Source organism: Hyla sarda, chromosome 11, assembly GCF_029499605.1.
Source record: "Hyla sarda isolate aHylSar1 chromosome 11, aHylSar1.hap1, whole genome shotgun sequence".
Taxonomy (NCBI): Eukaryota; Metazoa; Chordata; class Amphibia; order Anura; family Hylidae; genus Hyla; species Hyla sarda.
Window position 1 is genome coordinate 6,773,990 of NC_079199.1, and position 21,034 is coordinate 6,795,023.

At 47.2% G+C, this 21,034-nt stretch overlaps 2 protein-coding genes across 3 annotated transcripts in view; one reads left to right on the forward strand and one right to left on the reverse strand.

Annotated features, from left to right (window-relative positions):
* PPP4R4 (protein phosphatase 4 regulatory subunit 4) overlaps window positions 1-3,390 on the forward strand; it is a 103,804-nt gene extending 100,414 nt beyond the window's left edge. For both annotated transcript variants that reach the window (XM_056546019.1, XM_056546020.1), the window contains 2 exons: window positions 491-632; window positions 2,507-3,390. In XM_056546019.1, coding sequence (XP_056401994.1) covers window positions 491-632; window positions 2,507-2,531 — 167 coding nt within the window. In that variant the 3' untranslated portion in view covers window positions 2,532-3,390. The remainder of the gene's footprint in view (window positions 1-490; window positions 633-2,506) is intronic.
* Window positions 3,391-5,572: 2,182 nt separating this feature from the next.
* On the reverse strand, window positions 5,573-10,203 carry SERPINA10 (serpin family A member 10). Its single transcript, XM_056546637.1, has 4 exons — window positions 9,534-10,203; window positions 8,196-8,469; window positions 6,941-7,088; window positions 5,573-5,896 (listed from the first exon to the last, which is right to left on the reverse strand). The coding sequence occupies exons 1-4, from the start codon at window positions 10,201-10,203 to the stop codon at window positions 5,705-5,707; spliced, it is 1,284 nt and encodes a 427-aa protein (XP_056402612.1). The 3' UTR covers window positions 5,573-5,704.
* Window positions 10,204-21,034: the final 10,831 nt, after the last annotated feature.

The following is a 21,034-nucleotide window of genomic DNA, read 5'->3' on the forward strand; positions in this document are numbered from 1 at the left end:
AGGAAGTTATCACCAACCATTCCCATGTTATTAAGGTGTATCCATAGAAATGGCCCACCCTGTATATCCATGGTTCTGCAGATCATCACATGTCTTTATAACAGTATATCCATGGCCCTGCAGATCATCACATGTCTTTATAACAGTATATCCATGGCCCTGCAGATCATCACATGTCTTTATAACAGTATATCCATGGCCCTGCAGATCATCACATGTCTTTATAACAGTATATCCATGGCCCTGCAGATCATCACATGTCTTTATAACAGTATATTTGGGGCCCTGCAGATCATCACATGTCTTTATAACAGTATATCCGGGGCCCTGCAGATCATCACATGTCTTTATAACAGTATATTTGGGGCCCTGCAGATCATCACATGTCTTTATAACAGTATATCCGGGGCCCTGCAGATCATCACATGTCTTTATAACAGTATATCCGGGGCCCTGCAGATCATCACTTTACCATTTCTATATCTTTTAGAGGATTCCCTTAAAGTCAGGACCGGCAGCGCCAGCTCCTCCATGACCTTCTCCACTATAACAGGATCATCTCGAGTTCCGGGAAACACAGGAGACCAGAAGACAAACGGCAGCAAAGAGGCGCAGTCTAGGAAGCTTAGCCTGTGAGTTATCAGGACATTGTACCTCAGGGGCGGAGCCTGACACAGAGGGTTCTCTTATTGGTTATGTAAAGCTTCACCCCTCAAGACCTTTCTTAAAGGGATGCTCCGGTGGAATTATTATTATTATTTTTTTTTAATCAACTGGTTCCAGAAAGTTAAACAGATTTGTTAATTACTTCTATTAAAAATATCAATCCTTCCAGTACTTATCAGCTGCTGTATGTTCCAGAGGAAGTTCTTTTCTTTTTGAATTTCTGTCTGACCATTTCTGTCTGACCACAGTGCTCTCTGCTGACACCTCTGTCCATGTCAGGAGTAAATCCCCATAGCAAACCTCTCCTACTCTGGACAGTTTCTGACACGGACAGAGGTGTCAGCAGAGAGCACTGTGGTCAGACTGGAAAGAACTACACAACTTCCTGTGGAGCATACAAAAGCTGGTAACTACTGGAAGGATTAAGATTTTTTAATGTTCTGGCACCAGTTGATTTAAAAAAAAAAATGTTTTCCACCGGAGTACCCCTTTAATTTATGTAAGAGCGTTATGTAGTATAGACCGCCCCTTTAAAGATGCACTGGTTCATTTTTTTGTTGTTTTGCCCATATCATGCACATTCACCATCATTAGTCTAGCACAGCCGCATCCGTGTATTTCATTGCTGTAATCGGGTCATGTGATCACCAGCCTGACCCGCAGAAAATCACAGTATTTAATATGTAAAAGGAAATGGTCAGTCCTGGGTCAGCTGACTTCCTGTGCCCTGCAGGACGACATCATCACCTATCAGATCTCTTCTGGAAGTTCACAGACCCCTCCCTCCAGCTCTATCTGTATACTGCTGCTGCTATCTCTATGGAATCAGGATATATTAGTTATACACCTCTCCTCCAGCTCTATCTGTATACTACTTCTGCTATCTCTATGGGATCAGGATATATAGTAGTTATACACCTCCCCTCCAGCTCTATCTGTATACTGCTGCTACCTCTATGGGATCAGAATATATAGCAGTTAAACACCCCCCTTCAGCTCTATCTCTATACTGCTGCTATCTCTTTGGGATCAGAATATATAACAGTTATACACCTCCCCTCCAGCTCTATCTGTATACTGCTGCTATCTCTATGGGATCAGAATATATAGCAGTTATACACCTCCCCTTCAGCTCTATCTGTATACTGCTGCTATCTCTTTGGGATCAGAATATATAACAGTTATACACCTCCCCTCCAGCTCTATCTGTATACTGCTACTATCTCTATGGGATCAGAATATATAGCAATTAAACACCTTGTTGCTTTAATTCTTCTATTTTTGATCACAATTGTTCAAATCACTGTCAAAACATGTCATTTGTACAACAATTTAGGAAAATCACAGGAATACCAGCCAAAATGCTGTAAAAATATAATTTGTGAACGCGGCCTAAAGTCTTCAAAACATCATTAAACACCTCAGTTATTATTATAGGTCACACGCTTTCTTTTCATTGGGACAGTTCTCTAAAAAGAACTTTAAATAAGAAAAGGCATAAAGACTGCACATACTGTGAACTGATCCCAACTCACTTATTAGTCTAATCAGTTCTGGGGGCCCATCAGCACCAGCAGCCTAATTAGATGACCAGGTGCAGTGATCAGACTCCACCCCCTCTCTCTGCAACGCCAGAGGATTTATGAGGAATGTAGGCAGCGTTAGGAAATCATTTCAGTGATGGAATCGATATGCCTGCCACATCAGCTAAAACAGGTAAGCACAAGACATGCACAAGAACCTCTACATTATTCTCTGATAATCGCCTGTACTGCACTATGTACGTTTCTTAAAATGCGTTTATTAAAATTTTTGCTTATTTTCTCTCTATCTCTTAAAGGAAAAACAGGAAATCGAAATCTTAGCTCCTCCATATGGTAAGAAGTAAACCAAAGAGTCACTGGCGCCACCATGGAGGAAGAACCGGTGCCGCCCCAGTGGGCGTGTGGGCCCCTCGCTATATTATGATATCTATACTCTGTACTCTGGCCGATCTGTATCCAGGAGAGAGGAAATCTGCTCCGCAACATCCGTACTGCACGATGGTCGCAACTCTTAACCAATAGCCATCCGGGACCGCTGCTTACCTCCCCCTCCCCCCACATTAGCGTCCCGTAAACCTTATAATCTTAAAGGAGACATGCGATATTTATTAGAAGGACTCCTCAAGGGCCACATCACCTGCTGCAGGCGCTGGAACCGCACATCCACGAAACGCAAACTCAGACCGCGACTCGGGCTACACTTTTTTTTCTACAGTTCTCGTGTTCAGTTGTGTAAATACTTGAGTTGATATTTTAGAGTATTTTAAATAGTTTCCCCCCCCCCCCCCCCCCAGTGACGACCAGTTCTGTCCGTTACTTCTGCTGCTGTAGATGCTCCTCCCCCTTTGCGCCAAACATTTCTGCTTGTATGACCGTGACTGAGGATACCGCCCCCCCCCCTCCCCCAATGGAGCTATTGTCAGCTTCTTCTTCTTTGTTTGCAATGAGATAAAAAAACAAAATATGTAAATTATCAAAGAGGTATTTTTATTAATTGTATGCAAATTCTAAAAAAAACAAAAACAAAACAAAAAAAACGAAAGCAAAAAAAAAAAAATACATCAATGGGGCCCTGGATATTTTTAGGTGTGCGCTTTATACAAGGTCGATATGGTTTAGTGAGTCCTGAGATGGCGCCGTGCATGCATGATGATTCCAAATAAACATGTTGCTAAAAATCGTTCAGGTCTCCATCATTTATAACTGGATGGACAGAATAAAAATTCACACATCTAAATTGTCATCATCTATAGCTCCTCCCAAAATATACAAGACGTCGTCTATGTATCGTCTAAACCTGCGGTCGCCAAGCTGCAATTCTGTGCAGAAGATCACAATATCCTACATGTGTACGTATCCTAAAATATACAGAATATAACAGGGAATCGCTATGTGGTCACTTCTCTAATATAGCAGCTGTATATATCCGTTTTATTAGGGTTTTTAAAGGGGTACTCCACCCCTAGACATCTTTTGACATCTTATCCCCTGCTGCACCCGGCGTTTGTCACACCCGCGCCCCACACGTGACATCACGTCCCCGCCTCTCAATGCAAGTCTATGGGAGGAGGCGGGACGGACGTCACGCCTCCTCCCATAGACTTGCATTGAGGGGCGGGGACGTGATGTCACGTGTGGGGCGCGGGCGTGACGAACGCCGCTCCCATAGACTTGCATTGAGGGGGCGGGGACGTGATGTCACGAGTCTCTGCCCCGCAAATAAGCCTTTGGATAGGGGATAAGTTGTCTAGGGGCAGAGTACCCCTTTAAAGGGGTTTTCCGGCGAAAAGACCTACACAAAAACCATTAAACGGCATGTCGACTTTTCTAAACATCTATAATAAACAATAACGAAACTTTGAAAACAGTGGCCCTGATATACTATTCTAAATCTGACCCCCAAATTGTGTCTGCGCCAGCATTTGCGTAAAAAAAAATTAAAAAACCCGACCAACTCTCCAGGAAAATGGGCGTGGCCATTGGGAAAAGGGGGCGTGAATCTGACATTATCAAGAAATCCTCACTTATTTACTATGGTTTCCACAGAAAATGTGGTGGATCTGAGCTGAGGAAAACCCGACAGATCAGAGAAATTGTAAAAAAAAAAAAAAAAAATGGAGGGAAAAGTGCAAAACGTAGGGAAACCTTAGTAAATACCGCGGAGAAATACCTGTAGGGGATTAAAACCCCTAAAGAAAGCTCCACAACGCTCTTAGTAAATCAGGGCCAGTGTGGATTGAAGATATCCTACTGTTTTTGTGTTTACAGCTATGTGTCTCCATGGTTACAGACTACAAACAAACCCTGTGTAGTCTGGCAGGGTTTGTTTGTAGTCTGTAACCATGGAGACGCATTGGTCTGCACAGGAGCTGTAGGCACGAGACAGAGATTCTTTAAGGGTTTTTAAAGTAGTACTCCGCCCCTAGACATATTATGACATCTTATCCCCTGCAGCACCCGGCAATCGTATAGAGCATAGGGTGCAGCGCCTGAGGCTCGTGACGTTACACCCGCGCCCTGCTTGTGACATCATGGCCACGTCCCCTCAATGCAAGTCTATGGGGGAGGCGTGAGGGAGGGAAGTTCGCTCCGTGTGCCGGATGTCTGGGGTGCCACAGCCGAGATCGCAGGGGTCCCCAGCAGCGGGGATAAGTATCCCTTTGGATAGGAGATAAGATGTCTAGGGGCAGAGTACCCCTTTAGTGGTTTTTGTGTAGGTCTTTAGCTGGAAAACCCCTTTAAACGGCATGGCGTAGTGGAGCAGAGTAACACATGACTGCAGGATCAGACTACACAGGGTTTGTTTGTAGTCTGTAACCGTGGAGACGCATTGGTCTGCACAGGAGCTGTAGGCACGAGACAGAGATTCTTTAGTCAAACCTGTTTGCAAAGTTCATTTTGTATTTTAGAAATCTTGGCACCTTAAAAAAGTGGGCGAAAAAGAAACACTCCCTTAAAGAGGTACTCTGGTAGATTGTTTTTTTTTTTTTTTTTGTTTTTTTTTTGTTAATCAACTGGTGCCAGAAAGTTAAACAGATTTGTAAATTATTTCTATAAGAAAAATCTTAATCCTTCCAGTACTTATCAACTTCTGTATGCTCCACAGGAAGTTGTGTAGTTCTTTCCAGTCTGACCACAGTGCTCTCTGCTGACACCTCTGTCCATGTCAGGAACTGTCCAGAGCAGGAGCAAATCCCCATAGCAAACCTCTCCTGCTCTGGACAGTTCCTGACATGGACAGAGGTGTCAGCAGAGAGAACTTCCTGTGGAGCATATACAGCAGCTGATAAGTACTGGAAGGGTTAAGATTTTTTTTAATAGAAATAATTTACAAATCTGTTTAACTTTCTGGCACCAGTTGATTTAAAAAAAAAGTTTTCCACCGGAGTACCCCTTTAAAAGGTAACAAAGAGAGAGGTGAAGACTTCTATGTAGATGGCGGCTTTCCTGTGAGCGGAGTCTTTCCGTATGACTGGTCAGTGCCGGCCGAGCCATTACGGCTTGGTGGGATCGATAACTCTTCCGATAAACAGCAGAGATTTGTAGTTTTCGTTGAAGATCATAAACATGAAGGGCTGGTTCACGCGGATCGTATGTGGCAGCGAGTAGGCGACAATCTCTGTCCCGGTGACGGCCGTAGCCTCTGTCCCAATCTCGTCGATATCAATCACGGCTCTCTGTGTGATCTACAGATCGAATAAGACAACAAAAAACAATGGAAGTCAATCTAAAGGCAGCTCTGGGCTTGTTCATCGCGCCTGCGGGATGACTATGGGGGCGCTCTGCCCATGCTAGGTTAGTAAGGATATCCTAAAGGAGAACCTATGCCTCTGGCGCCGGCTTATCCCTCTCCTCCCCATATAGGAAGCATTAATGTTCAGCCGCGCCGACATAGCTTTTCGTTTGACAGTTTTTTTTTTTTTTTTGTTTAAATGGCCGCCTTAACTTGTTCTTATCAAACCCTCATTGAGGATGAAGCCCCAAGGAACCCAGCCCAAGACGTCTCATGGTCCGCGCCAATGGAGTCTTCCTCAGGGGTCAACAGAAGGCTAATGGAAACCCACAAAGGTGCCAATGTAGACCCCTTCCATAAAGAGGTCTCAAGCAGATCACTTAATCTGGGGGTTTAAAGGGATACTCCGCCCCTAGACATCTTATCCCCTATACAAAGGCTAGGGGATAAGATGTCTGAGCGCGGGGGCCCACGCGATCTCCCTGCTGCAACCAACATTCGTTTAGAGCGTCGGAGGCAACGTCGGAGGCTCGTGACGTCACGGCCACGCCCCCTCAATGCAAGTCTATGGGAGGGGGCGTGACGCAGTCACGCCCCCTCCCATAGACTTGCATTGAGGGGGCGTGGCCGTGACATCACAAGCCCCGCATCACCAGTTATCCGGCATGGAGCGAACGTAGCTTCATGCACCGGATGTCTGGGGTTCCGCAGCCAAGATCGCGGGGGCCGCCTGCGATCAGACGTCTTATAAGATGTCTAGGGGCAGAGTACCCCTCTAAGCCAAAGAAGAGGACATGGGACGTATTGTTTCAAAAATGTCAATAGGGGGATTAGGGGTCCTAAAACCACCAAACAGCTATGGGAAGGGGTTCAGTACTACCCCACAAACAGGTAAGGGTTACTCGGTGTGGCGTTGACCTATGACAGTGCCGTCTTGGTGGGGTCATCACATATGGACCATTTACCTCAGACTAGGAGCCTCCTGTATCAGATTTACCTCGGAAAGTCTCAGGTTCCTCTCCTCGGTCATGCCGGTGAAATTGGCCTTCCCAGTAAACACATCCTTAATGCCCATCTCCTCCAGCTGAGGTTTCAGCTTATACTTCTGGTCCAGATGGAATTTCGGAAAGAAAACATCGGTTTTCCTGGAAGAGAATGATAAATGATCAGCCGTGTGGCGCTTTATGGCACAAAACATCCGCATTACTGAAGGCTCCAGATGGAGTGTGACCTCTGGACCCTACTGTATCCAAGAAGGAGAAGCCCCAAGTCATTGTTCTCAGCCGCTCCCCATAGAACTGTAATAAAGATGGCGCCCAGCACTCACCAATCTTACAAAAATGGAAATTTATTAAAGGGGCACTCTGCTGGAAAACATTTTTTTTTTATATATGTATTTTTTTTTTTAAATCAACTGGTGCCAGGAAGTTAAACAGATTTGTAAATGACTTCTATTAAAAAATCTAACCCTTCCAGTACTTATCAGCTGCTGTATAATACAGAGGAAGTTGTCTAGTACTTTCCAGTCTGACCACAGTGCTCTCTGCTGACACCTCTGTCCATTTTAGGAACTGTCCAGAGTAGGAGAAAATCCCCATAGCAAACCTCTCCTGCTATGGACAGTTCCTGACACGGACAGAGGTGTCAGCAAAGAGCACTGTGGTCAGACTGGAAAGATCTACACAACTTCCTCTGGAGCATACAGCAGCTGATAAGTACTGGGAGGGTTAAGATTTTTTTAATAGAAGTAATTTACAAATCCGTTTAACTTTCTGGCACCAGTTGATTAAAAAAAAAAAATAATGTTTTCTAGTGGAGTACCCCTTTAAGCCATTACAAGGTACAAGAGGGACGCGTTTCGGCATAGGAGCCTTCCTCAGCTGTCTGCCTTGGCAGACAGCTGAGGAAGGCTCCTACGCCAAAACGCATCCCTCTTGTACCGTGTTATGGCTTATTAAATCTCCACTTTTGCGAGATTGGCGAGTGCTGGGTACCATCTTTATTACCATTTACCTGACTCTACCCCCGTGGACTCCACGGAAGTGCCGACATACCTCCTGCACCGAGCCAGCTCCCCATAGAACTAACTGACTGAATTGGAAACTCCCATCTGGAGCAATGACTCGGGGTAACTCATGCTCCGTAATGGTGGATGGTGGTCCCAGAGGTCAGACTCCACCTATCATATTTTTATGATCTGACTTCTGGGAGCCAAAACCTTGACCGGTTCTATCTGGTGACGTGTTCCCTACCAGTTCCTCATCCTCGCCAGCCAGGTCGTAATAAGCTCCATGGATAATCCGTCTTCTAACGCATCAAAGTCTCCCCCCTTCTCCGGCATGACGACCAGCATGTGAGCGCCCCCTCTGTACGGGAGGTTCAACACGGTGCAGGACAGAGTCTTGTCAAACATGGAGCCGACTTTATCCGTCTTGTACATCATCGGCACTCTTACCGATCGATATTTGTTGACGAAGAAAGAATCGGTGGTGGTCAGATCTGGTTTGAAGGGAACCTGCCATTTACCTGACAATATCAAAAAGAATGACCTTTTATGATTGCATGGAAGGAGTTGTCCAGGACTACAACAAGATGGCGGCTTTCTGCTTAACAACACCAGTCCTGTCCAAACGGGAGAATCTAAAATTTTTTTAGATCTTTTTCTAATATAAAAAGTATTAAAGGGATAAGTTTTAGATCTCGGGGGGTCAGAACGTAGCCACAGCCCCCCCCACCCCCTGCGATCTCCTGCCTGGGACCCCATCAGACCCAGGGAAGGGAGCACGCCAACCCCTGCACGAAGCAGCGGCCGACATGCCCCCTTCATGTATCCCAAAGAGATTTATAGAGGGGGGGGGGGGTGTCGGCCGTGGCTTCCTGTGGGGGTCAGCACACCCCCTTCCTGGGGACTGACCGGGGCGCTGTGCAGGAGATCACAGTGGGGCCCAGCAGTCGGATCCCCGCGATCTAAAACTTATCCCCGATCCTTTGGATAGGGGATTAACTTTATTTCACTGGAGTGCTCCTTTAAATTACAAGGAAGATGAGCTTCTCTACCTGTGGCCCTACGACAACACTTCTTGTCACTGTGGTTTAGTAGCTAAGTGACTCCTAGGAACCAATCAGATCTGATTGGTTGCTATGGGCAACAAGTCAACTTTTCATCAAGACCCGTGCTGAGGAAAAATTTACCGGTTGCCCATAGCTACCAATCAGATGGTTACTTTCATTTTTCAGAGGCCTCATCGAAAATGAAAGAAGCGATCTCAAATTGCTACGGGCAACCAGTTGACTTTTCCTCAGCACGGGTTTTGTTGAATCTCCCTCAATGTCGCCGGACCCCCAAGGCACATGGGTGGAGATTTATCAACACGTGTCCAGATGTTCTGTTGCCCATAGCAACCAATCAGATTGCTTCTTTAACTTTTCAGGGGCCTTTTCAAAAATGAAAGAAGCGATCTGATTGGTTGCTTTTCCTCTGGACAGGTTTTGATAAATCTCCCCATGGAGAGGAGGCCATGATTACTGGGTATGGAATGGATCTGGTCAGGTCTTCCTCAGATGACTAATCTCTAATATTCGGCCTTTACCTTTGAAAAAGATGTAGTCTAGGAGGATCATCTTGGTCTGGGGGTCGATCTCGTCATTGAGCTCGGTCACTTTACCCCTGGACTTTTTGATAAGAAATTCTTTGATGATGTTTTTGGCCTCCCTGTCATGGAAGTCGAGACTTCTGAACTCCATGTCGAAATACTTCCCGGTCTCGTTGATGAAGTCCTCGCTGAGGGAGAAGAGATCATGGACGAAGGAGAAGCTTCCCAGCTCCAGATCGTAGCCTTCACTATGTCTGACTCCATCTCGGAGGTCCCTCAGCAGATTCGGCAGTAGGTCGGCGGGGTGTTTGCTCTTCTTCAGGGCCTCCCAGTTCAGACCGGTGAGGAGCTCCTCATAAGTGTCCCCTCGGCTCCCGACCATAAGTGAGGCGAGGTTGAAGGAGACGCTGAGTGGGGAGAAGAAGATGTTGTCGTCGTGTTTGTCGGCCATTTTTCTGTAGAGGTTGAGGCCAAACTCGCTGCTCATTTTGGAGATATCGTATGCGGAGAACGCGGCGGTGTCATTGGGTTTTACATGGTCCTCAAGTCTCTGATATCTGTCCTGGTTGTGTTTGTCCTTCTTCGACTTGTTTCCTTTGATGCCACCATGGGCCAGACAAGGCCCGACAAGGACAAGGAAGACGAACGTCCATTGCGTGGTCAACATTGCCGTGTCCTGGTACAAGATAAAAGAAGTCTACGTTACCGTCGTCATCTTCACCGGTCGGGTCAGGTAGGGGGTTGTAGTGTTCTGTGTATTCAGTATAATAGGAGTGTATTATGGTCATGTTGGGGGTTGTAGTGTTCTGTGTATTCAGTATAATAGGAGTGTATTATGGTCATGTTGGGGGTTGTAGTGCTCTATGTATACAGTATAATAGGATTGTATTATGGTCATGTTGGGGGTTGTAGTGTTCTGTGTATTCAGTATAATAGGAGTGTATTATGGTCATGTTGGGGGTTGTAGTGCTCTATGTATACAGTATAATAGGATTGTATTATGGTCATGTTGGGGGTTGTAGTGCTCTATGTATACAGTATAATAGGATTGTATTGTGGTCATGTTGGGGGTTGTAGTGTTCTATGTATACAGTATAATGGGATTGTATTATGGTCATGTTGGGGGTTGTAGTGCTCTGTATACAGTATAATTGGAGTGTGTTATGGTCATGTTGTGGGGTTGTAGTGCTCTATGTATACAGTATAATAGGACTGTTGTATTATGGTCATGTTGGGGGTTGTAGTGTTCTGTGTATACAGTATAATAGGAGTGTATTATGGTCATGTTGGGGGTTGTAGTGCTCTATGTATACAGTATAATAGGAGTGTATTATGGTCATGTTGGGGGTTGTAGTGTTCTGTGTATACAGTATAATAGGAGTGTATTATGGTCATGTTGGGGGTTGTAGTGCTCTATGTATACAGTATAATAGGATTGTATTATGGTCATGTTGGGGGTTGTAGTGCTCTATGTATACAGTATAATAGGATTGTATTATGGTCATGTTGGGGGTTGTAGTGTTCTATGTATACAGTATAATAGGATTGTATTATGGTCATGTTGGGGGTTGTAGTGCTCTATGTATACAGTATAATATGAGTGTATTATGGTCATGTTGGGGGTTGTAGTGCTCCATGTATACAGTATAATAGGATTGTATTATGGTCATGTTGGGGGTTGTAGTGTTCTATGTATACAGTATAATAGGATTGTATTATGGTCATGTTGGGGGTTGTAGTGCTCTATGTATACAGTATAATAGGATTGTATTATGGTCATGTTGGGGGTTGTAGTGTTCTATGTATACAGTATAATAGGATTGTATTATGGTCATGTTGGGGGTTGTAGTGCTCTATGTATACAGTATAATAGGATTGTATTATGGTCATGTTGGGGGTTGTAGTGTTCTGTGTATACAGTATAATAGGAGTGTATTATGGTCATGTTGGGGGTTGTAGTGTTCTGTGTATACAGTATAATAGGAGTGTATTATGGTCATGTTGGGGGTTGTAGTGCTCTATGTATACAGTATAATAGGATTGTATTATGGTCATGTTGTGGGGTTGTAGTGCTCTATGTATACAGTATAATAGGATTGTATTATGGTCATGTTGGGGGTTGTAGTGTTCTGTGTATACAGTATAATAGGATTGTATTATGGTCATGTTGGGGGTTGTAGTGCTCTATGTATACAGTATAATAGGATTGTATTATGGTCATGTTGGGGGTTGTAGTGCTCTATGTATACAGTATAATAGGATTGTATTATGGTCATGTTGGGGGTTGTAGTGATCTGTGTATACAGTATAATAGGAGTGTATTATGGTCATGTTGGGGGTTGTAGTGTTCTGTGTATACAGTATAATAGGATTGTATTATGGTCATGTTGGGGGTTGTAGTGCTCTATGTATACAGTATAATAGGATTGTATTATGGTCATGTTGGGGGTTGTAGTGCTCTGTATAATAGGATTATTGTACTGGGAGGTGCCGTGGTCTGTGTATAGTACAATAGTATTACCCGGTGGTCCGTCCGTGTTTACAGAATTGGAAAGTTTACGTGAAATACAGAGACAAATATTCACTCAAGTTCTGATTTATCTCAATATAAAGAGTAAATAAAAGACATAAAACACCAGGAATAATAGAAATCATCCATTTCTACTTATTTTGTCCTTAAAAAGAAACTTTTCAACTTTAGTTCCCAAATCCCCTGAACTAGTGACTAATGTTCTGTGTCCAGGTCAATATTTGACAATCCAAAGTATATTCCACCCGGCTCCTCTGTTACCTGATGGACAGAAACGTCCGTCACAACCTCTTCCTATAACTGGGATCTGCCTCTGGGATCATGGAGGACATCAGGAGATTCATTGTATTCATTTATAAAGGAACTGCTCTTAACTCAATGGAATCCTTTCATCACATCCCAAAATGAAAATCACATCCCTAAGTATAGACCCCAGACCAGATACCCTCAATATAGACCACAGACCAGATCCCTTAATACAGACCTCAGATCAGACCCCGTAAATATAGACCTCAGATCAGACCCCGTAAATATAGACCACAGACAAGACATCCGAAATACAGACAACAGACCAGATCCCTACATACAGACATCAGGATAGACTCCCTACATACAGGCCTCAGACCAGACCCCCTACATACAGACCTCAGACCAGACCCCCTACATACAGACCTCACACCAGACCCCTACATACAGACCTGAGAGCAGACCCCCTACATACAGACCTCACACCAGACCCCCTACATACAGACCTCACACCAGACCCCCTACATACAGACCTCAGACCAGACCCCTACATATAGACCTCACACCAGACCCCTACATATAGACCTCAGACCAGACCCCCTACATACAGACCTCACACTAGACCCCTACATACAGACCTGAGAGCAGACCCCCTACATACAGACCTCACACTAGATCCCTACATACAGACCTCACACCAGACCCCTACATACAGACCTCACACCAGACCCCCTACATACAGACCTCACACCAGACCCCTACATACAGACCTGAGAGCAGACCCCCTACTTACAGACCTCACACTAGATCCCTACATACAGACCTCACACCAGACCCCTACATACAGACCTCACACCAGACCCCCTACATACAGATCTCACACCAGACCCCCTACATACAGACCTCACACCAGACCCCCTACATACAGACCTCACACCAGACCCCCTACATACAGACCTCACACCAGACCCCTACATACAAGACCTCACACCAGACCCCTACATACAGACCTCAGACCAGACCCCCTACATACAGACCTCACACCAGACCCCCTACATACAGACCTCACACCAGACCCCTACATACAAACCTCACACCAGACCCCTACATACAAACCTCACACCAGACCCCCTACATACAGACCAGACCCCTACATACAGACCAGACCCCTACATACAGACCTCAGACCAGACCCTTACATACAGACCTCAGACCAGAACCCTAAATACAGACCTCACACCAGAACCCCTACATACAGACCTCAGACCAGACCCCCTACATACAGACCTCAGACCAGACCCCTTACATACAGACCTCAGACCAGACCCCCTACATACAGACCTCAGACCAGACCCCCTACATACAGACCTCACAACAGACCCCTACATACAGATCTCACACCAGACCCCCTACATACAGACCTCACACCAGACCCCCTACCTACAGACCTCACACCAGACCCCCTACCTACAGACCTCACACCAGACCCCTACATACAGACCTCACACCAGACCCCCTACATACAGACCTCACACCAGACCCCCTACCTACAGACCTCACACCAGACCCACTACCTACAGACCTCACACCAGACCCCCTACCTACAGACCTCACACCAAGACCCCCTACATACAGACCTCAGACCAGACCCCTTACATACAGACCTCAGACCAGACCCCCTACATACAGACCTCACACCAGACCCCCTACATACAGAACTCAGACCAGACCCTTACATACAGACCGAACCCCTACATACAGACCTCAGACCAGACCCCCTACATACAGACCTCACACCAGACCCCTACATACAGACCTCACACCAGACCCCCTACATACAGACCTCAGACCAGACCCCCTACATAAAGACCTCACACCAGACCCCCTACATACAGAACTCAGACCAGAACCCTAAATACAGACCTCACACCAGAACCCCTACATACAAACCTCACACCAGACCCCTACATACAGACCTCACACCAGACCCCTACATACAGACCTCACACCAGACCCCCTACCTACAGACCTCACACCAGACCCACTACATACAATCCTCACACCAAGACCCCCTACATACAGACCTCAGACCAGACCCCCTACCTACAGACCTCACACCAGACCCCCTACATACAGACCTCACACCAGACCCCTACATACAGACCTCACACCAGACCCCCTACATACAGACCTCACACCAGACCCTTACATACAGACCTCAGACCAGACCCCCTACATACAGACCTCACACCAGACCCCTACATACAATCCTCACACCAGACCCCTACATACAGACCTCACACCAGACCCCCTACCTACAGACCTCACACCAGACCCACTACATACAATCCTCACACCAAGACCCCCTACATACAGACCTCAGACCAGACCCCCTACATACAGACCTCACACCAGACCCCTACATACAAGACCTCACACCAGACCCCTACATACAGACCTCAGACCAGACCCCCTACATACAGACCTCACACCAGACCCCCTACATACAGACCTCACACCAGACCCCTACATACAAACCTCACACCAGACCCCTACATGCAAACCTCACACCAGACCCCCTACATACAGACCAGACCCCTACATACAGACCAGACCCCTACATACAGACCTCAGACCAGACCCTTACATACAGACCTCAGACCAGACCCCTACATACAGACCTCAGACCAGAACCCTAAATACAGACCTCACACCAGACCCCCTACATACAGACCTCAGACCAGACCCCTTACATACAGACCTCAGACCAGACCCCCTACATACAGACCTCAGACCAGACCCCCTACATACAGACCTCACAACAGACCCCTACATACAGATCTCACACCAGACCCCCTACATACAGACCTCACACCAGACCCCCTACCTACAGACCTCACACCAGACCCCCTACCTACAGACCTCACACCAGACCCCTACATACAGACCTCACACCAGACCCCCTACATACAGACCTCACACCAGACCCCCTACCTACAGACCTCACACCAGACCCACTACCTACAGACCTCACACCAGACCCCCTACCTACAGACCTCACACCAAGACCCCCTACATACAGACCTCAGACCAGACCCCTTACATACAGACCTCAGACCAGACCCCCTACATACAGACCTCAGACCAGACCCCCTACATACAGACCTCACACCAGACCCCCTACATACAGAACTCAGACCAGACCCTTACATACAGACCGAACCCCTACATACAGACCTCAGACCAGACCCCCTACATACAGACCTCACACCAGACCCCTACATACAGACCTCACACCAGACCCCCTACATACAGACCTCAGACCAGACCCCCTACATACAGACCTCACACCAGACCCCCTACATACAGAACTCAGACCAGAACCCTAAATACAGACCTCACACCAGAACCCCTACATACAAACCTCACACCAGACCCCTACATACAGACCTCACACCAGACCCCTACATACAGACCTCACACCAGACCCCCTACCTACAGACCTCACACCAGACCCACTACATACAATCCTCACACCAAGACCCCCTACATACAGACCTCAGACCAGACCCCCTACCTACAGACCTCACACCAGACCCCCTACATACAGACCTCACACCAGACCCCTACATACAGACCTCACACCAGACCCCCTACATACAGACCTCACACCAGACCCTTACATACAGACCTCAGACCAGACCCCCTACATACAAACCTCACACCAGACCTCACACCAGACCCCTACATACAGACCTCAGACCAGACCCCCTACATACAGACCTCACACCAGACCCCCTACATACAGACCTCACACCAGACCCTTACATACAGACCTCAGACCAGACCCCCTACCTACAGACCTCACACCAGACCCACTACATACAATCCTCACACCAGACCCCCTACATACAGACCTCAGACCAGACCCCTTACATACAGACCTCAGACCAGACCCCCTACATACAGACCTCACACCAGACCCCTACATACAGACCTCACACCAGACCCCTACATACAGACCTCACACCAGACCCCCTACATACAGACCTCACACCAGCAGACCCCCTACATACAAGACCTCAGACCAGACCCTTACATACAGACCGAACCCCTACATACAGACCTCAGACCAGACCCCCTACATACAGACCTCACACCAGACCCCCTACATACAGACCTCACACCAGACCCCCTACATACAGACCTCAGACCAGACCCTTACATACAGACCTCACACCAGACCCCCTACATACAGACCTCAGACCAGACCCTTACATACAGACCTCAGACCAGACTCCTTAATGCAAACCAGCAAGCAAACCCCCTATTAATAACAGTCTGTAAACCACAACCCCTAAATTTCTACAGACCAGACCCCTAAATACAGGACACAGATTAGACCCCTAAAAACAGGACACAGATTAGACCCCTAAATACAGACGTCAGACCAGACCCCTAAAGAAACAGAGTTCAAATCAAACCCCTATAAATAAATACAAACCGCAGATCTACAAAAATCAATATTAAACACCTGAGGAGTCCAAAAAAATGACCAACCATGTGTAGTACAATAGTATTACCCGGTGGTCCGGCCATGTTTACAGGACTGGAAATTGTTTTGTAGAATACAGAGACAAATATTTACAGTAGTTTTGGTTTATTTCTTCATAAAGAGTAATTAATAAACACAAAACACCAGAAACAAATAATAGAAATGACCCAATTCTACTATGAAAATATAAGATCTCACCTGTTCCCTGGAGCTTCAGTCCCAAAATCCCCTGAACCATCGACAAATGTCCAACCTTCTGCGTCCAGGTCAATATTTGACAATCCAAAGTACGTTCCATCCTGACTCCTCTATTTATTAACTGATGGACACGTCCATGTCAGCGAACGTCCCCCATAACTGTCCATGTCAGCGAACGTCCCCCATAACTGTCCATGTCAGCGAACGTCCCCCATAACTGTCCATGTCAGCGATCGGCCCCCATAACTGTCCATGTCAGCGATCGGCCCCCATAACTGTCCATGTCAGCGATCGGCCCCCATAACTGTCCATGTCAGCGAACGTCCCCCATAACTGTCCATATCAGCGAACGTCCCCCATAACTGTCCATGTCAGCGAACGTCCCCCATAACTGTCCATGTCAGCGAACGTCCCCCATAACTGTCCATGTCAGCGAACGTCCCCCATAACTGTCCATGTCAGCGATCGGCCCCCATAACTGTCCATGTCAGCGATCGGCCCCCATAACTGTCCATGTCAGCGATCGGCCCCCATAACTGTCCATGTCAGCGAACGTCCCCCATAACTGTCCATATCAGCGAACGTCCCCCATAACTGTCCATGTCAGCGAACGTCCCCCATAACTGTCCATGTCAGCGAACGTCCCCCATAACTGTCCATGTCAGCGAACGTCCCCCATAACTGTCCATGTCAGCGAACGTCCGCCATAACTGTCCATGTCAGCGAACGTCCCCCATAACTGTCCATGTCACCGAACGTCCCCCATAACTGTCCATGTCAGCGAACGTCCCCCATAACTGTCCATGTCACCGAACGTCCCCCATAACTGTCCATGTCAGCGAACGTCCCCCATAACTGTCCATGTCAGCGAACGTCCCCCATAACTGTCCATGTCATCAAATGTCCCCCATAACTGTCCATGTCAGCGAACGTCCCCCATAACTGTCCATGTCAGCGAACGTCCCCCATAACTGTCCATGTCAGCGAACGTCCCCCATAACTGTCCATGTCAGCGAACGTCCCCCATAACTGTCCATGTCAGCGAACGTCCCCCATAACTGTCCATGTCAGCGAACGTCCCCCATAACTGTCCATGTCATCAAATGTCCCCCATAACTGTCCATGTCAGCGAACGTCCCCCATAACTGTCCATGTCAGCGATCGTCCCCCATAACTGTCCATGTCAGCGATCGTCCCCCATAACTGTCCATGTCAGCGAACGTCCCCCATAACTGTCCATGTCAGCGAACGTCCCCATAACTGTCCATGTCAGCGAACGTCCCCCATAACTGTCCATGTCAGCGAACGTCCCCCATAACTGTCCATGTCAGCGAACGTCCCCCATAACTGTCCATGTCAGCGAACGTCCCCCATAACTGTGCATGTCAGCGAACGTCCCCCATAACTGTCCATGTCAGCGATCGTCCCCCATAACTGTCCATGTCAGCGAACGTCCCCCATAACTGTGCATGTCAGCGAACATCCCCCATAACTGTCCATGTCAGCGAACGTCCCCCATAACTGTCCATGTCAGCGAACGTCCCCCATAACTGTCCATGTCAGCGAACGTCCCCCATAACTGTCCATGTCAGCGAACGTCCCCCATAACTGTCCATGTCAGCGAACGTCCCCCATAACTGTCCATGTCAGCGAACGTCCCCCATAACTGTCCATGTCAGCGATCGTCCCCCATAACTGTCCATGTCAGCGAACGTCCCCCATAACTGTCCATGTCATCAAATGTCCCCCATAACTGTCCATGTCAGCGAACGTCCCCCATAACTGTCCATGTCAGCGAACGTCCCCCATAACTGTCCATGTCAGCGAACGTCCCCCATAACTGTCCATGTCAGCGAACGTCCCCCATAACTGTCCATGTCAGCGATCGTCCCCCATAACTGTCCATGTCAGCGATCGTCCCCCATAACTGTCCATGTCAGCGAACGTCCCCCATAACTGTCCATGTCATCAAATGTCCCCCATAACTGTCCATGTCAGCGAACGTCCCCCATAACTGTCCATGTCAGCGAACGTCCCCCATAACTGTCCATGTCAGCGAATGTCCCCCATAACTGTCTATGTCATCGAACGTCCCCCATAACTGTCCATGTCAGCGAACGTCCCCCATAACTGTCCATGTCAGCGAACGTCCCCCATAACTGTCCATGTCAGCGAACGTCCCCCATAACTGTCCATGTCAGCGAATGTCCCCCATAACTGTCTATGTCATCGAATGTCCCCCATAACGGGGATCTGGCCTCTGGTGTGGGAGGACATCAGGGGACTCTGAACATTTGCACCCCGTTATTTATATTAAGTATGCTCGGCCCATTTAAAGAAGACCGTCCCTTAACTCAATGTAATCCCTTTATCACACCCCAAAATAAAAACAGACCCCTAAACTAATACAGACCGCAGACCACCGTAATAAATATAGGCCACAGACCAGACCCCCATAATAAATATAGGCCACAGACCAGACCCCCATAATAAATATAGGCCACAAACCAGACCCCCATAATAATTATAGGCCACAGACCAGACCCCCATAATAAATATAGGCCACAGACCAGACCCCCCATAATAATTATAGGCCACAGCCCAGACCCCCATAATAAATATAGGCCACAGACCAGACCCCCATAATAAATATAGGCCACAGACCAGACCCCCCATAATAATTATAGGCCACAGCCCAGACCCCCATAATAAATATAGGCCACAGACCAGACCCCCATAATAATTATAGGCCACAGACCAGACCCCCATAATAAATATAGGCCACAGACCAGACCCCCCATAATAATTATAGGCCACAGCCCAGACCCCCATAATAAATATAGGCCACAGACCAGACCCCCATAATAAATATAGGCCACAGACCAGACCCCCCATAATAATTATAGGCCACAGCCCAGACCCCCATAATAAATATAGGCCACAGACCAGACCCCCATAATAAATATAGGCCACAGACCAGACCCCCATAATAAATATAGGCCACAGACCAGACCCCCATAATAAATATAGGCCACAGACCAGACCCCCATAATAAATATAGGCCACAGACCAGACCCCCATAATAAATATAGGCCACAGACCAGACCCCCATAATAAATATAGGCCACAGACTCCCTAAATAATTATAGACCATAGATCACACCCCCTACATAACTACGGACCAGACTAAGTAAATAAATACAGACCACACCCCCTAAATACAGACCACGCCCCTAAATACAGACCACACCCTAAATATAGAACAAAGATCTACATAAATAAATATTAAACAGCTAAGGAGTAAAAAAAAAAAGTAACCAACCATTTCAATCCGAGGGGATACAATATCCCAAACATATTATCACCCTGTCGGCACCGCCATGTATAGTCGCCATTTGTCCTGTTTGGGCCGTTGTTGACGGTTCTGGGATAGGGAGAGAAAAAGAGAAACCAAATGCGCAGATCACCGTATTATCAGGGTTCTCTGCCAGAAGGATGCGAATTATCTACGGGGGTCCTTACAGTGAGGACAATATATACCTCCCGGCACCTCAGCTCAGACCCCAGAACAACTCCAATTTACCAGACTCCAGACTTGGCCTCCCTTAAAGGGATTTTTGTATTAAGGGTGTAGCCTTAGAACGTGTGTTTGTGTGTGGGGGGGGGGGGGGGGGGGAGGCGACATTCTGTGTGCCATGTCTGTGTGCCATGTCTTTGTGCCTTGTCTTTGCTGTGCACCCTGTTATTCCTTCTCTGGGCTCTCTCCTGCTTCAGCAAATGCTGCAATTTCCTCTCTGTCCTCTAGGAGACTTATAGGCCCAATGTGCACTCTCTATAATGGATTCTCCTCCAATCCCTGCCAGGCACCACCTAAAAGAGAACACTCCTCCCTCTGCTGTTCTTTCAGCCGCAGTTCAGCTAAAACACCCAGTCAGCTCTGCCTTATCTGACTCTGTTGCTGTGTTTAAT

Bases quoted from the DNA above. Each gene is read 5' to 3' on its own strand.
- SERPINA10 (XM_056546637.1), bottom strand. From the start codon at position 10,203: ATGTTGACCACGCAATGGACGTTCGTCTTCCTTGTCCTTGTCGGGCCT. The intron at 8,470-9,533 runs GTAAAGGCCGAA...TGATATTGTCAG, and splicing joins AGACTACATCTTTTTCAAAG to GTAAATGGCAGGTTCCCTTC. The intron at 7,089-8,195 runs GTAGGGAACACG...ATTCTCTTCCAG, and splicing joins CTGGCGAGGATGAGGAACTG to GAAAACCGATGTTTTCTTTC.